The 16,837-nt window shown below is 33.2% G+C and overlaps 4 protein-coding genes and 1 pseudogene across 4 annotated transcripts; 2 read left to right on the top strand and 3 right to left on the bottom strand.

Moving 5' to 3' along the window:
- Window positions 1–230: 230 nt before the first annotated feature.
- On the bottom strand, window positions 231–1,200 carry LOC107363932 (muscle LIM protein 1). Its single transcript, XM_015931223.3, has 2 exons — window positions 815–1,200; window positions 231–689 (listed from the first exon to the last, which is right to left on the bottom strand). The coding sequence occupies exons 1-2, from the start codon at window positions 1,105–1,107 to the stop codon at window positions 656–658; spliced, it is 327 nt and encodes a 108-aa protein (XP_015786709.1). The 5' UTR covers window positions 1,108–1,200; the 3' UTR covers window positions 231–655.
- Window positions 1,201–3,610: 2,410 nt separating this feature from the next.
- Window positions 3,611–4,166, top strand: LOC149093431 (V-type proton ATPase subunit e pseudogene; annotated as a pseudogene).
- Window positions 4,167–4,438: 272 nt separating this feature from the next.
- Window positions 4,439–6,279, top strand: LOC107363900 (pyrethroid hydrolase Ces2e). Its single transcript, XM_015931174.3, has 2 exons — window positions 4,439–5,923; window positions 6,010–6,279. The coding sequence occupies exons 1-2, from the start codon at window positions 4,473–4,475 to the stop codon at window positions 6,191–6,193; spliced, it is 1,635 nt and encodes a 544-aa protein (XP_015786660.2). The 5' UTR covers window positions 4,439–4,472; the 3' UTR covers window positions 6,194–6,279.
- Window positions 6,275–8,515, bottom strand: LOC107363891 (heat shock cognate 71 kDa protein). Its single transcript, XM_015931161.3, has one exon. It carries the CDS (start codon window positions 8,416–8,418, stop codon window positions 6,454–6,456), a length of 1,965 nt encoding a protein of 654 aa, XP_015786647.1. The 5' UTR covers window positions 8,419–8,515; the 3' UTR covers window positions 6,275–6,453.
- Window positions 8,516–12,815: 4,300 nt separating this feature from the next.
- On the bottom strand, window positions 12,816–16,368 carry LOC107363893 (DDB1- and CUL4-associated factor 10). Its single transcript, XM_015931166.3, has 3 exons — window positions 15,454–16,368; window positions 14,405–15,031; window positions 12,816–14,321 (listed from the first exon to the last, which is right to left on the bottom strand). The coding sequence occupies exons 1-3, from the start codon at window positions 15,911–15,913 to the stop codon at window positions 13,555–13,557; spliced, it is 1,854 nt and encodes a 617-aa protein (XP_015786652.2). The 5' UTR covers window positions 15,914–16,368; the 3' UTR covers window positions 12,816–13,554.
- Window positions 16,369–16,837: the final 469 nt, after the last annotated feature.

Raw genomic sequence — 16,837 nt, 5'->3', positions numbered from 1 at the left:
CCAAAAAAGCTACTCATGTGTACAGCATTTATTATTCTTATGATTTATTGAATATGCTGCCAATTCGTACCCATGATCTTTATCAGATTATGAAGACATAATAGAGTTGCCAGAGAATTGAAAAATATTGAAATGATTAAAGTCAGAAATGGTTACCAGATGATAACAATTGATAGCAACCTGATGATTAACCATCATCCATTTTGTGAAATATTTTAAGCAATGGTAAGTAATTTAAAGTTTCCTTTTTTTATTAATCAACCTCAAGATACATTATTAAGATTAACATCTTGTCTTCCAACAGATCAATTGTTTATTTCAAAGTTGGTTCCAGTGCAATACTTTCCAGTTGATTTTATGAGCTACCATTTGGTTTTCCTGAAGTCTCAAGTTGTGATGCATTTCTTGAATAAACCCATAAAGTAAAGTAAAGACAGTCAAATGGTTGGTCAAGGAAGATTGAAATCACAATCCAGTTCCGTCAAAATTGTTTTTTGCAAAATAATGTTGATAAACGGATACAATTTGGTTGCAACAAAACCAAAGTACAGATAAAGTGGACTTTATTTACATTGAAGGGTTAATATAAATGATTTATAACGAGAGATAGACAGACACATAAGGAAGCAAAAGTAATGAACTAATTAAGTTGAATTTAGATGGCGGATGGCGCATAATGTGGCTTATTCCTGACATTGAAAAATCACAAAAATGAAGCAAAAAAGGAAAAAAGGAAAAAGAAGGAAAAAAATAATCAGAATGAGAAGGATTCGTTTGAAATAGAAATGCCAGATTCAAAAACTGATATACTTACGACGCTTGAGATTCAGTGTTACCAAGATGTTCACCAACATCCATGCTTAAGCAACCGGCACCACCTCCGAAACCAACACCTTTAGGACCATATTTACGACCATAACACTGTTTACAGTAAAGTTCATTAGGTCCGTGTTCAGTGCAGTTGGTTGAGTCAAGTCTCTTGTTGCAAAGGCCACACTTGAAGCAACCCTTGTGCCATTTAGATCCACCAGCAAGAACCTCTTCTGCGGCGTAAACAGACTTACTACATCGTGGACATTTAGGATGTTCAACTGGCTTGAAAGGCATTATTTGTTAATCCAATTAATACACTTGGAACTCAAAGAAACAAGATTTGAAGCTGTTAAAAATGTTAAGATGTTAACTTTAACTTCACAGTGACTTATGATATGAAATGGTCTGGTTTGCATTCAATTATATCCTAAAAGTTGCGACGATTTCACTCAGACTCCCCTTTTCAATTATCATGGGTTCAGCCTCTTGCTCAGTGAGTGGGAGATGAGGCAAGATGATGATGGTGAAAAGGAAGAAAGAAGAAGATTAAACGCTCAACAATGCACACGAAACTTTATTTGCTTGGCATTTACCAAAATTAACGGTTCCTAGTGAAAAAATGTTATGCACTGGTTTGTAAACTCTGGTAGTGATTAAGAAAAAGTAATGTAATCCATGTTTTCAAGGAAATTTCATTGTCTATTGGGTTTCATTTTCTAGAAATTATTCAACAAATCAACATTTCTAGTCTGAATAACAACTATTCAAGAAATTGGATGAAACATTAATTTTTGTTGGTGATTTTTGAGCATCAAATCTTGAACATTTGGTTGAAATTCAATGAAGATCCATCACAACTTGATCTTGTTAGCAATGTTAAAATTGGCAGACATTGATCATTGAAATATTGAGACAGCTAGGTAATGGATTAATTTTGATGTGACTTTTTAATTGTTGTTTATCAACGTTTCAATTGGATTGGCTTTATCCATTGTAAGATGCAACAATTTTAATGGTTCAATGTTGCTCTTAATCAGCTAATGTGACGATATTTATGCAATCTTTTAATAGACTTTTTTGAAATCTTGTTTTATGAATATTACCATAATAAGCTCTGCTATTGAGTCTCAATTTTCACTCAGCCCAATTTTATTTCACTCAGCACTATTAAATTCAATTTAAAGTTATTTTTAAATATGTTTTGTAAACATTCAAACAGTCAGCCTTATTACCAAAACTAAGTTGAAGGTTATTCAGTAAATTTCGAGAATTTGCTCCTTTTATCTCTTCACAATTAGTCATCATCAACAGCATCTTCATCTGTATCCAAAAGATGATTCTATCATCAAAATTAACGGCAAAAACTTTGCACTCAACGAAGACAATCTCAATTTTAGTTCAAGTCACTAGCTTTATGATAACATTAACCTTCATCAAAATTATTAACCAATGAAATAAATAAAATAACTTGTCACTGTTGTTGTAGACATTTGTTAGTCATTCACAATTTACTCGAATGTAAATTAACGATTAAATCTGTCCACTGATTCAATCAACTTTCACAATATCATGTGTATCAAAATTTAAATCCAATAAGAAATGGATTATAAATGGATCTTAAAAGCACTTCAAGAGTTGTAATTTGTAGATTCAGCCAACTTGGACATTTGTATTTTACACATTTTGGGATTACAATAATAACTATGTTAGTAACAATTTTTATCGACAAATGATAAGTTTCAGCTCTTCCACTCTTACGATGGCAGAAAGCGTTTGTTTAACTGAAAATCGAAATGATCTGTTTTACAGAAACAGAAATTTGTATTTCTCAAAATAAGTATATTTTCTGGTTCATCATCGAAAGTTACTTCATTGAAATGAGTTTCACTAAAAAAAATGCTTCCATTAATGTACAAAAATCTGCAACTTTGGACTCGATTTTTTTGAATTTTTCATGCTTCTGTAAACACACCAAGTCTCACTTGTCAGCTCTTAACTCGAAAGTCAGTTTTTCCAAAGAACTTCGAGCAAAATCAATAATTTTTTTGATTTTTGCTGTTTAATTGATTATCCTGCGAACTGAATTTTCTCGTTTAAACTTGATTCTTGAATTTTAATTGAAAGAAGAAGAATGGCATTTTTTGGTCATTTAGTGGTTTCATTGTTTTCTGCCATTTTTAGTCGATTTGGATTGTTTTGATCTTTAATGAAACCAGAAATATCTTAACATCAAATTAAATCTAAAACTATATCAGTATTATGATTTTTAATTAATTTTGAGATCGGTTGAAAGGCAAATCATAATTAATATATAAGAAATTTTCAAGTCATTCATTGATGAATCTTATGCATTAATATCAATTTAAAGAGCAAATGAACCGGATTTAGAAATGATAATAGATTAATTGTAACTGTTCTGGATTGTTTTGAATTGATTTAGCTCAACAAATCAAATGACAAATCGGTGCAGCGTTGCTTTTTGTTCTTGAATAAAAATCATAATCATAGATGAAAAACATTAGATAACATGTTACATAGTGTATTTCAGATCAGTCTCGGTACTTCTGAACCGATCTCCCAATCAAATGCAGATTAATTGCAGATAAATTACAGATTAAATAAACAAACAAAGTTCTGTAAAGTCACATTTTTAATTAAAATCAAATTTTGACCAATTAATCGACATTGACTTTTCGATGCAAAAAATTTAAGAAAAGATGTGACATAATGAGCATGCTTAACAATATGTTCAAGCAAGTAAAAGCTTTCGAGTAAAAACATTGTTACATTGTGAATCAATTTAGGAAATCTTAATTCGAACCTTATTCTAATTATGTTTAATCTATAATTTTACATGAGTAATTACTAGTGCACGGAAAAATCTGAGTAATTCGCTAATTCATCATTGTCTAAAGGATCCTCACTATATCATGGGCGCATCATTTTTCTGTATTGTGTTTTTCACTGCTATTTGGATCGGTGTAGGCTGGTTTGCTCCTAGATTCATTCCTCCAACGGTTGACAAACCAATAATTCACATGTTGTTATTAATGACTGCTGTTTGTTGCTATTCAATGTGGTTATTTACTTACATGGCCCAAATGAACCCCTTAATTGGTCCACAATTGTCAACTGTAACTCAACATATTATGCAAAGGGAATGGTCCTGATCTCCAACCTTACTTAACATGTTTGCTTTTCTCTGTTTTAATGTCTGTTTATATTTTGGGTTTTCTGGTTCATTCCATTGCTATTTATTTTGATCAATCATTGTTCGTTTCTTCATCTTAATTATTTCACCCTAAAAAATAAATTTTAGATTGTATAAAGTTCCAAGAATCATTATCTATTAACATTGTTCATCCTGAATATTCGTTAATTTATCGGTACATCAATCGCCTGCTCATCAAGAGACTCTACCAATTGTGAAACAATGTGTAACAATTGATTTGTTTTTATCTATGGATTGAAAAAATTATTAGAGAATACTATTTATTAAAAGTTATTGTAATTATCATCGAAATCACAATTGCACAGAAATCATATTCTGATCATTTGAATAAGATAATCAAGGTAAGGATTGATATATAAATGGTGAAAATGTGTAACAAAAACAATTGTTCAATATTGTTTCATTTACCATACATAAAGTAACAATCATGTTCTACATAATTTTATTTTCATTTCTTTTCTCCTCAATCTATGCCAATGATTTAACACCAATCGTAAAGATATCAAATGGCCCTATCCAAGGTAAATTTGTCAATTATCAAGACACAAAAGTAGCTGAATTTTTGGGTATACCTTTTGCTAAGCCGCCAGTTGGACCTTTAAGATTCCAGTTGCCAGTTAAACCAGACGATTGGACTGATGTTAAATCAACAGTTAACTTTGGATCAGCTTGTGCACAAAGAGGTCAACACATTAAACCATCGGAGAGCAATGAAGATTGTCTGTATCTAAATGTTTATTCAACGGAATCGACATTCAATTCATCTTCTACTCGACTTAGACCAGTGCTTTTCTGGATTCATGGAGGAGCTTTGACTACGGGTTCTGGTAATGAATTTTACGATGGTGTTCCGATGGTTCCTCTACACGATGTCGTCCTTGTTACTCACAACTATCGTCTCAATGCTTTTGGTTTCATGTATTTTGGTGATAAAGAGCCAAGAATTCCAGCAAACATTGGTTTGAGAGATCAACTTTTAGCTCTTCAGTGGGTTAAAGAAAATATCGCTAAATTCGGTGGAGATCCTGATCAAGTGACAATTTTCGGAGAATCTGCAGGTTCCATGTCAGTTTCAGCACATATTTTATCACCTCTATCCAAAGGTTTATTCAAACGAGCGATTCTCGAGTCAGGAACAATTTTGAACCCAAAAGATGATTTAGATTTCTTCGTGCGAAATGCCTTAACTGTACTCAACCGAACCTCATGTGCCAACACAAATGACATCCTTAAATGTCTTCAAGGACTCCCCGTGTCCGAAATCATTGATAGCCAATCAGATGGGATTCTAAGGTTCAGATGGACATTTGGAGATGATTTTCTTCCCTACACACCAATGGAAGTCTTTTCTCAAGGCTTGTTTGATAATTCGTTTGACCTCTTACTTGGTAATGAGAAGAACGAGTTCTCCGTCTTCATGACAGCTCTTGATTCAAAACAATTCAACCCACTAACCCCAGCTCCACTAGATTACCAAAAAGCGCTTATCTATCTTTCCCTTATTTTCCAAAGAGAATCACTAGACTTTTACCGCGAACTGTACTTTGGTCCTCCAACTAATGATTCAAATTATTTAAGATCTCAAATTGAAAAGGCTTACAGTGATTCAACTTTAGTTTGTCCAACTTACATTTTTGGTTTGAAATACGCATTAAAAGCTAATAAGAGTGGAGGTAAAGTTTATGGTTATTATCACACACAAAAACCAGCTTCATCCATTTTCAAGGTTTGTGATGTTAGTCCTTGGATGGGTACTTGTCATGGTGCTGAACTCCCTTATGTTTTTGGTAATCCTTTGGTTGCACCAGGTTATTCACAAAAAGATGTTGATTTGAGTCGTGAAATTATGAAAATATGGACTCATTTTGCTGAATTTGGGTGAGTTAATTTAATTTTGACAATTTTTGTTACCACGATTTAGTGAATGTAGTTTTTAAAATAAAAATATCTTTTGTTTCTTACAGCTATCCTCCCAAAGTTGGCGGAACCGAATGGAAACCATTATCTGAAGAATTATCAGCTATGATTTTAAACGTTGATGATTTAGGCAAACTTGAAAAATCTAGAATTGAATTTTGCCATCAACAATGGGAAGGTTTTGTTAGTCATGGCAGTTTACAATTGGAATATCTTTTGGGTGCTGCTTAATCGATGTATAAATAAGTTTAAAAAGTCTTAATTTAATGCGGATTTAATAAATTCAATTCACGAAAATAAAGAGACAAATAATTTAATTTTAAGAGTTAATTTTAATTAACAATGAAATCAATAAATACATGGTGGGTTTAGTTTAGATTCAAATGAACATATTTTAAATTTTAAGCGACATTTGACAAGCACTTTCTTTGAAAAGTAAATGAAAACATTGAAATCTATGTAAAAAAATGAAATGTAAAATAGCAACAGATCTAATCTACTTCTTCAATAGTAGGTCCACCAGGTCCACCTGATTTTGGAGCTCCACCGGGAGCACCTCCTGGGAAGCCACCAGGCATTCCACCGGGCATACCTCCAGCACCAGGAGCTCCACCGGCACCCTGATACATTTTAGTAATGATTGGATTACAAAGTTCTTGTAATTCTTTTTGTTTAAACTCGAATTCTTCCTTCTCTGCCAATTGATTAGCATCTAACCATTTTAAAACTTCATCAACCTTATCGGCAACCTTTTTGCGGTCTTCTTCAGGCACTTTATCTTTGATGTTAGGCTCTTCCATAGTCTGTTTCATACTGAAAGCATAACTTTCTAAGCCATTCTTAGCAGCAACTCGTTCTTTAACTTTTTCGTCATCTTCTTTATATTTTTCAGCTTCGTTAACCATCTTTTCAATTTGTTCCTTAGAAAGACGTCCTTTATCATTGGTGATGGTAATTTTGTTTTCTCGGCCGGTACTCTTATCAACTGCTGATACATTTAATATACCATTAGCATCGATATCGAAGGTTACTTCGATTTGTGGAACACCTCGAGGAGCTGGAGGAATACCAGTTAATTCAAATTTACCCAAAAGATTGTTGTCTTTGGTCATTGCTCTTTCACCTTCGTATACTTGAATTAGTACACCAGGTTGATTATCTGAGTAAGTAGTAAATATTTGAGATGTTTTAGTTGGAATGGTGGTGTTTCGTTTAATCAGTGCAGTCATTACTCCACCAGCAGTTTCAATACCAAGAGATAGAGGAGTTACATCAAGAAGTAGTAAATCTTTAACTGTTTCATCCTTATCACCATTAAGGATTGCAGCTTGAACAGCTGCACCGTAAGCAACAGCTTCATCTGGGTTAATACTCTTGTTGAGTTCTTTACCATTGAAGAAATCTTGAAGAAGTTTCTGGATCTTTGGAATTCTTGTTGAACCTCCAACAAGTACAATTTCATTGACTTGAGCCTTGTCTAGTTTAGCATCACGAAGAGCCTTCTCGACTGGATCCAATGTTGATCGGAACAGGTCTGAGCAGAGTTCTTCGAAACGAGCTCTAGTAATTGTTGAGTAGAAATCGATACCTTCATGAAGAGAGTCGATTTCAATGCTGGCTTGAGTAGATGATGACAAGGTTCTCTTTGCTCGTTCACAAGCAGTTCTTAATCTCCTAACAGCTCGTTTGTTGGATGTAATATCCTTCTTATGTTTTCTTTTAAATTCTTCGATGAAGTGGTTGACCATTCTGTTATCAAAGTCTTCACCACCAAGATGAGTATCACCAGCAGTTGATTTAACTTCAAAAATACCGTCTTCAATGGTTAATATTGATACATCAAAAGTACCACCACCCAAGTCAAAGATCAAGATGTTCTTTTCACCACCACCTTTCTTGTCTAGACCATATGCAATAGCTGCTGCAGTTGGCTCGTTAATAATTCTCATAACATTTAAACCAGCAATAGTACCGGCATCTTTAGTAGCTTGTCTTTGACTATCATTGAAGTAAGCAGGTACAGTTATAACAGCATTGGTAACAGGCTTACCCAAGTATGCTTCGGCGGTTTCCTTCATCTTGGTGAGGACCATGGCTGAGATCTCTTCTGGACAGAAGGTTTTAGATTCACCTTTGAACTCGACAGAAATTTTAGGTTTAGTAGCATCATTGACGACTTTGAATGGCCAATGTTTCATATCAGCTTGAACGGTGGCATCATCGAATCGTCGACCAATCAACCTTTTAGCATCGAACACGGTGTTAGATGGATTCATAGCAACTTGATTTTTGGCAGCATCACCAATTAACCTTTCGGTATCAGTAAAGGCGACATAACTAGGTGTTGTACGATTTCCTTGGTCATTTGCAATAATTTCAACTTTTCCATGTTGGAAAACACCAACACAAGAGTAAGTTGTACCAAGATCAATACCGATTGCAGGAGTTTTACTCATGATGAAGTATTAAATAGAGCACAGAATTAAATAAAAATGAAGCTTTAAAGTGTAATTTGTAATTTTTAAGAGAGTTTGTTAACAACGTTTGAATCTGATTCTTTACTGTTTTTGGAGGTTCGCAGTTAGCTTATATACTTAAAACTTAATTTTACTCGAAAGATCCAGAAAATGATAGAGACTCCGCCTTTTTTCTACCCGTTTCCATGGTTTCCAATACAATACTCGGAATCATTTAAACTCACCAATTTATTTGAGTAGGATGTTTCAACTTATGATAACACCTTAATCATATTCCAGAGTTAATTAATTACTTTGAATTTAAGTATCAATTCATTTCACAGCATATTAATATTTCCCTTCTTATCACTAGATAAATCCATAAATCAAAAGTCAAGGATATTTCTACCTAAGTCTGGACCACAAAAGTTAATTTTGTTTCAATATTGAATTTCAATTCTTGATCATTATTCCTCAATGCTTATTGAAATTTCCTCAGTGTTTAATTACTGTAAATTCTGGATTATCTTTCACAGAAATCTTAAAATCTGTAAATGTAAAATTTCTTGAGACGAGATTAATTAGCCAAAAGCTTGCTCATCATAATTTTTGTGTCATGTTTCATATCTCTTGATTAGTCAGCTATTCAGTTCATAATATTATAATATTATCATTACAGAAGTGGTCAGGGTTAAGTTAAAAAAGCTGTGTTGGCTGGCCGGTCCACACAATCAGAAAGTTAACTTTACCCTGACTTGTATTTTGGCGGTTTCTCCTAAAAACCGTTAACATTTGATCAAAGTTGAGTGATCTTTCTGATGATTAGTCATATAGCTCGAGGAACAAGGTAACAGTGAAATAATCACTGATCATTGTTTGAAAAGGTGAATAGCCGACTTGTAATTACATCGCTGAATTATTGTTAACAATTAACCAATCCATGACCACCTCCACAACTCATCTGCATGAGGACAGTGAAAAAAGCCTGGGTGTCTTTTCCTATAGGCTTCATCAGAGAAAGAGTTAAGTCCATTGGCCTTAGATGAGAAGATCTTTCATCGGTTCTAAATAAGTAGGAAGTAATCAAACTGGGGATTTCTTTGAATCATTATTAATCTTTACAGTGCAAGGGTTAAACTTAAATTAATCAGTTTGATGACCCTTAAGGCCATAATGAATAGATTTTATCCAAAGAAGAGAGATTGTTTCAAACGATTCCAGGCTTTAGGTTGCTCTAAACACTAGTGAAGACCAATGGGACGATAAACAGTAAAAGACTTTATTTTGAGTAAAGTTTGTCAAAAAAACGTCGAGTTATTATTAACAGGGTTATTTCTGGTAAGTAATTTAATAGGTTTAATTGCTATTAATAGACATCAGTTGTGAGATATACTGTTAGGGTGGTTGGCTGTTTAGAAACATTTCCAGAACACTTTACATGGATCCCAACGTTGATTTTTAAACAAGATAAGGAGTCGACTTAGTGACATGACAAATCAATCAATCATTCAGATGAACACTTCTGTAACAGCTATCCTTGTGAGTAATAATCTGAATCATAATTTTCAATGAAACAAATTCAGTATAACCATAATTAACTACGAAATCTAGAAATCACTCTGTTTTATTAACAGTGTTTATGTTGGGAAAAATGACGCGTTTTGTTTTCATTTTTTCAATGTCGCCATCTTCCGAGTATACGTAAACATGGATATAAAACGATGATATAATGATTATTATTGTCAATATTTCATTTAATTCCTCTTATCGTTTGTGCTAAATTGAACCTAAATCATTGGATTAAATAATTGTTTTCAGAACTGCAGAAAAATGAGAAAATAGAATGCAATTATTCAGTAAAATCTAGTCATTCCTGGTAAGATATTTAATGAAACTGTATCAATGTTTACATCAGTTTCCTGGAATGGAATTAAATTGCTAATATGATGGAAAATTAGTATCGTTATGATTCATGCATATATCTAGTGAATATGACAAATATACAAGTCACGTGTGAAACAAATCAACAATCATTTGAATATTCATCCTTTCCTGAACAGCTGGATAAAATATTTGGCGAGAAACTTCGAGATTTCCCTCACAATGTAAGATAAAAATTCAAATCGACTTCCAAGCTGAAATAGATTATTTGTTTGTTTTAATATTGATTTTATGGTAAAGTAAATAATAACAAATTGTCAACTTGATTGTATTAGCTGATGCATCTGATTAATCAATGCTAAATACACTTACAAGTAGCTTTATACTGCTTTGTTGCTAACGGTTAACCGCTCGGTGAAAGGTCAAAAAACAAATATTAAAACAGCAACAACAAAACGAATGAAAAACAATAGAAATTAAATTTGCTGTCAATTAATTCTAACACCATGTATCAATTATCTTCTCATCATGGTCACTGCAATCAGTACTTACAATTGTTAGCTATTTTGTGATTAAGGACCAAAATAACCCATTTTTATCTGATTTACTCCCTGTTTAGTAAATGACTCAAGAAGAAACACCATGATTGCAAAGGTCTCAATAACACTAAGAACTTTGAATATCCAGATTAAATTTTTGATTGACAAAGGAGCTGAGATTGTTTTTTCATCTGCGACTTTGGTCTGCATACACTGGCTATAGATTTCGGCTCGAGTTGTAGATAGATCAATCCGTTGAATGACTTTATTATCAAAATTAGCTGTTTCAAAGACTCTGTAAGCAGCCTCGTTGGCTGAACGAGCAACTTTAGGATCAGTAGACAGACTTAGAACAAATTGATACAACAATTGACCCACTGAAGTCTTGGATATATACACAGGACTGCTGTTTTCATCAACTGGACCATCAAGCATACATGTCATCCCTTTAAGACGAAGGCCCACAGTTGCATCTTCAACAAGTACTTGATGACTATCATAAATAACATCAATCAACTTAGAAGTGGTTGCCTCTTCTGGTTTAATTAATCTCAATCTAGATGCAATTTTTTGGTACTCAGGAGTACTTGGATTCTGAATCGAGTATCTACAAAAGAGCAGACCCAAAGCGGTCGGTGTCATTTCATGGTCCAAAACATCCTTTATTGTATCAATGCGCAGGAATTTTCTTGATCGTATCAAATCTGTTTGGAATGAAGTCGATAAAATAAGATTAAGAAAAAAGATGAACCAGGAAAAACTGAATCCAATCAACAGATTGCTACCACGATCTATTTTTCTTCTTCCAAGAGCGATTTCATACAAGTTCCAAAGCGTTAAAGGCCGTTCATTCACATAATATTTGACCAGATATTTGTTAACCAATGTAAGTACAATGAAAACAAAAAGTAACACAAGAGACAACATAATCACCCACACGTCCAACTTATAAATGATGGAAAGGAAATCTTCTGATTTCAAATCAATTCGCATTTCGGGTTTGTTGATTAGATGACATTCGCTCTGTCTGATAGTTGGGCCAATATTCAAGTTTACTGGAATGGACGAGAGCTGATTTTGAGTGATCATGTTGGCATAATCAACAGCTCCAGTTTGAAGGAAACGCAAAGCACCAGAACAGTTTCCCTTTTCATCGCAAAATTCAGTCTCTCTAGGACCCAAATCAACCAAAGTTACATTGAAAATTTTGTACAAAAAATAATGGCGAGCATAATCGAGAGGTGCGTAAACGCCTTCAATGGTATTATCCTCACCAACATACAAATATGGTTCATGGTTGGGACAACCAATTTTCAAAGGGAGTTTCATTGGTGTTAAACTTGTAAATAACTTGTTAAGTAAATGTGTTTACAGAATTGTTTTCAAGTGTCAAGTGTTGACAATTCAGATCAGCTTTGAAATACGCCTCTTCAATCAGCTCGAGCTACAGAAGTCTTTCGACTAATATCGATTTGAACATAAGTATCTATTTGATTGTTATTTAACTCATCACATTCTTAATCAAATTGTCTGGTTAATGATTATATAAACAATGGCAACATTAATTATTATGATAATCATGTTTCAGTCAACCTGCGGTTGCTTCTTATAATTGCCTTTTTCCCGTTAATATCCATTAGTCATCGTTAAATATCGATTAGTCAAGAATTTTTCATGTTTAGAATTTTTAAATTCAAGTGTTGATTAATAGAGAGTTGAGCAAATTGATTCACCTAATGTTACTTTATTCCTGTAATTATTCCTTGTTAGATAAAGTGTTCAAACTGATGTCTTTTTCAACTAATGATTGACTTCAAATTGTAAACTCAGCTATACGATTTGAATCTTAATTTTCTGCCACATATTTACAAATTGTAATATTTTCAAAATTGATTGATTGGATTGTAAATAGCAGTTGGTTTACTTTTTGGTGAATTGCGTTTCGCGTTTATTCAATACAAATAGGTCTTGAAGACGTAGTTGTTAAAGCAATTTTAATTCATCTTTTGAGTAAATCAAACGCAATTGAAAAACAATTGTGTCGACCATTGACAAAGAGATGAGATGTAAGAAATTTATGATACATTTAAATACAATTTATTTTCATCTCCAATGTAAAATCGTTTAATGTTACAATGAAGAGCTGAACATTCAAGGTGTTATTTTAAGCGCCACCATTCAGTTTAAACTGCTCATTTTATGGCCTCATCTGTCTTTTAAAATATTTGCTTCAATATTATGCACATTGACAGAGACGAAAAATTTTGATCACGAAATAAAGATTTGTCGAAAAATTGAGAATCCTTAGTTAAGTTCCTTCTGTGATTCAGGCTTGATTGTTTGTAGTTAATCAGACGGATAAAAAGGCGCAAAATAGGGACTTCACATTTTTAGTTTTAATGTTTTTTGGACATGTTTGCCAATTAGGATTAAAACCAACCAGTGTTAATCAACAACTTTAAAAGTATATTAAGATATGAGAATCCTCTTTTTACCATGACAAGATTGATTCTTTATATTGATAATTTACAACCAATTTTTTAAATAGCTGCTTATGACTGTTGTTTGCTTCTCTCAAATTTTCAATTTAAAGCACGATTTGAAGACTGACTGGTACGATGAGGCAAATAAATATGAACAAAAACTGATCATAAAATCTGTTTTTGATCACTTGGATCTCTATGCTTGATTTATCCTTTAAGTAACAGTATTTAATTTACAAAGCTGGTTGGTAAAAGTTGACATTGCCTTCAAGGCATCCTGATGCTAGCATGAAATTGTTCGGTGAAAATTTAGTTGTTACAACAAGGTTTGAATGATGCACGATGACTTTAAGCTCATGTAATGGCTGTGGGTTATCACTGGTTGCGGAGGACATTTCACTACAATCTTGGTTAAACGAGAGAAATCTTATTCCACATTCATATGGAGAACAGATTATCCTACCATCGGGAGAAAAACACAATTCCTTAATGAAACCCGGACCTACATTCAACTCTTCACGGTAATGAGTTAACCTGTCTAAATTACGATAGATTCTCGGTGGATCTGGAGTTCCGGGTTCTATTTGACGATAACTAGCATTTGGTGCTAAAATGGTTGCATGAGCACGACGGTTCAAAGTTCTAGCACTAATTATGACAACAGGACTAACATGAAGATCAGACACAGATGAACTGTAGGATGTTGATGAAGATGTATTATTAATTGCTGTTGTTGTTGTGGCGGTGGTTGAAGATGATGTATTTGAGGTTGAAGATAGCGAGGAAGACGTTGCTGTTGGTGATGACTGAACTGCATTACTCGTAATGCGACTGTTAAGTGTTTGAGCAATGTTTCTTGTGTTTGATCCACTGGATGCTGATTCATTTATGTCTGAGGTTAAATTGGTTGACATGATGGTTACTCGAGAACTGGGATGGCTGACAAATATGCCTTGTTTGGGCACATCAATAGGAACAGTCTCGTATGGCCATTTATCACCTGTTAACATGAAAAAAGATGAGAAAAGATTAATTAGATTAACTGGAAAATATAATTAAATGTAATCTAGTAATTGAATTTACCTTGAATATCGTGGACACAAGTCCATTCAGAATTTTCATCCCTGCTTATATTACGAGATATGATTGACCAATTATGAGGATGTACATCGAGAGAAAAAATAGAATGTGATTCATTGTTGGGAGGAAAGTCAGATATTAATTCAATTCGATTTCGTCGAGCACTAAACAATGGATTAAACCATGAACCAAAATCAAATCCACATGAATGCCGCTTTTGCATGAGTCGATATAAATCAGATTGAAAACCACTAAGATCTTTTTCCAGTTTTTCCAATTTTAAGTCATGAATAACCATGATGTAACCCTCCGAAGTGCAAATTATCATTTTTGAACTATCATGAGTTAACCTCATCCTCATAAGACAAGAAAGAAACAGTGGTTTTGTAAAATGTATAGGATTTCCATTTGGTCCATGGTCAAATGAAGTTGAATCATATTTATTTATATCCCACATATAAATGCATCCATCATAACCAGAGCTGAGTAAAGTTCGTGTCCGTGTGTCATATTCAACATTTTTAACCCAATATGCGTGTCCTCTAAGCGTTCTTAATTTAGATGAAAGATTTCTTAAATCCCATAAGGCTATGGTACAGTCATCTGAACATGTTGCAAAAAGGCGATCATCTAAATGAGAAAAAATAAAAAAGTAAAATTAGCGAAATAATAAAATTGTTGATGCTTGTTGAAAGGTAAAATGGTGCAATTAAAATAAGTGAAGGTGAGCAGGAAAAGAAGACGATCGAAAAAATGTTTCATATTTCAGTTCTTTTTAAAAGAAGTGTGTGGTTTTTAACTATTAAGGAAGCTTATTGGACCCAAGGTTGATTAAGAAAGGAAGGAGAAGGTGAACCAGGAGAGGGGAGAATGGATAAAGAAAGTTGATAAGAATTGTGTGAATGTGATGAAGGAAGAAGAAAGCAGGAAAGAAATGTAGAGACAAGGTAAAGAGAGTACATGTAATAAGCATAAAGAAGAGTGAAGGAGAAAGGGAAGAAAATTAAATTCAATGTCATCGGCCATGACAGCAATCAGGATTTTTGAAATACCTAAAAATTTGATGTAATTGAGAGCAGCATCATGGGCATTTGGAACTGTTTTAACTAATTGGTGAGTGAAAGGATCATAGGCAAGGATAGCCTTTCCTTCGGTGGCTGCTAACAAAAGAGATCCATCAGGGGTAAAACTAAGATTGAATATTCCACCGTGAGAATTAGATGAAGTAGTTACAGATGAAGACAGAGATGAGCTTGAGGATGAATTTAATGTTAATGGTGATGAATATGAAGATAAACTGTGTGAAGATGATGTATTAGAAAATAAACCTCGTTTAGATTTTCTTTCTGGATCAATTAATCCGGTTCGAGTTTTTTTTATCGTTGAGTATAAACGTCTGTAGAGAGTATCATTCCAACCAAGTCTATTGTTTGGATAATTTATTTCGTTAGAGGCTTGCCATAAGCACCAAAACTTATTACCTCGAGACCTTTTCATTGAATTTTTTTCCATCTAATGAAAAAATCGGACTTTTCCAGATAAGAGTTATAATAAGAATGAACATACAAACACAAAGGTTATCCAAAAAAGAAGTGAATCGATAGATAAACACTTAAAACGAGCCAATACTTTAAGCATCCAGTCAAGAAAATCCAAGATACACAAAGAGTAAAAGATAGAAGAAAAAAATTAACTCATTCGAATGAGAAGTTATTGAAGATGAACAACTGGAGATGATGGTTGTAGGCAAAACAGTGTATCAATGTAACAACATTTGTTACATTTTAATCGAGTTATTTAAGTGATTTATGATTTGCAAAAGTGAAAAAAATGTAACAAATTGATTTGTTGGAATGATTGAGATAATGATGAGGAAGAAAAAAGTGTAAATTAATTAAGTCAAATTGCCATTTTTCAAGAATAGAGACACAAAAAGACACAATCACAAAAAAACAAACTCAAAAAGAGAAGAAGTAAACAAAGATTCAACTTTAATACGGCTAAAAACCAATCTCTTACAGCTGTTGGAAGCAAAAAAAACCTCCTACATGTTTTTAGTCAAACCCAAAAATTACATCACATATTAGCCGATACTTCATACGCATTGATTCTCAGAAAATCTTTGAAAGCGCTTTTCAACACACATTTAAAAAATGATATTGACATATTTAGACGACTATTTATTGAAGAGTAATTTCAATTGATTAATTTTGTTGATCTATTAATTATTCAAAGTAAGCTAGAAAATTGAGTTAGCCAGCCGAGTTTCTGCTTTAGTTTCCAAGGTTTCTTAACTGAACCCAAATCAAAATGTTTGTAAATTTTTCAACAGTCCCTCAAAACGGTTGGGAATTTGAAATTTCTGGTTTGTTTTTATTTAATTTTTGTAAATCATATTCTGTAAAATTCAATAAGCTGAGTTTCAGATGAGATAAA

Source organism: Tetranychus urticae, chromosome 3 (genome assembly GCF_039701765.1).
Source record: "Tetranychus urticae isolate SD_2017Ah chromosome 3, NJAU_TeUrti_SD_1.0, whole genome shotgun sequence".
NCBI lineage: Eukaryota > Metazoa > Arthropoda > Arachnida > Trombidiformes > Tetranychidae > Tetranychus > Tetranychus urticae.
This window is presented reverse-complemented; position numbering and strand designations above follow the sequence as displayed.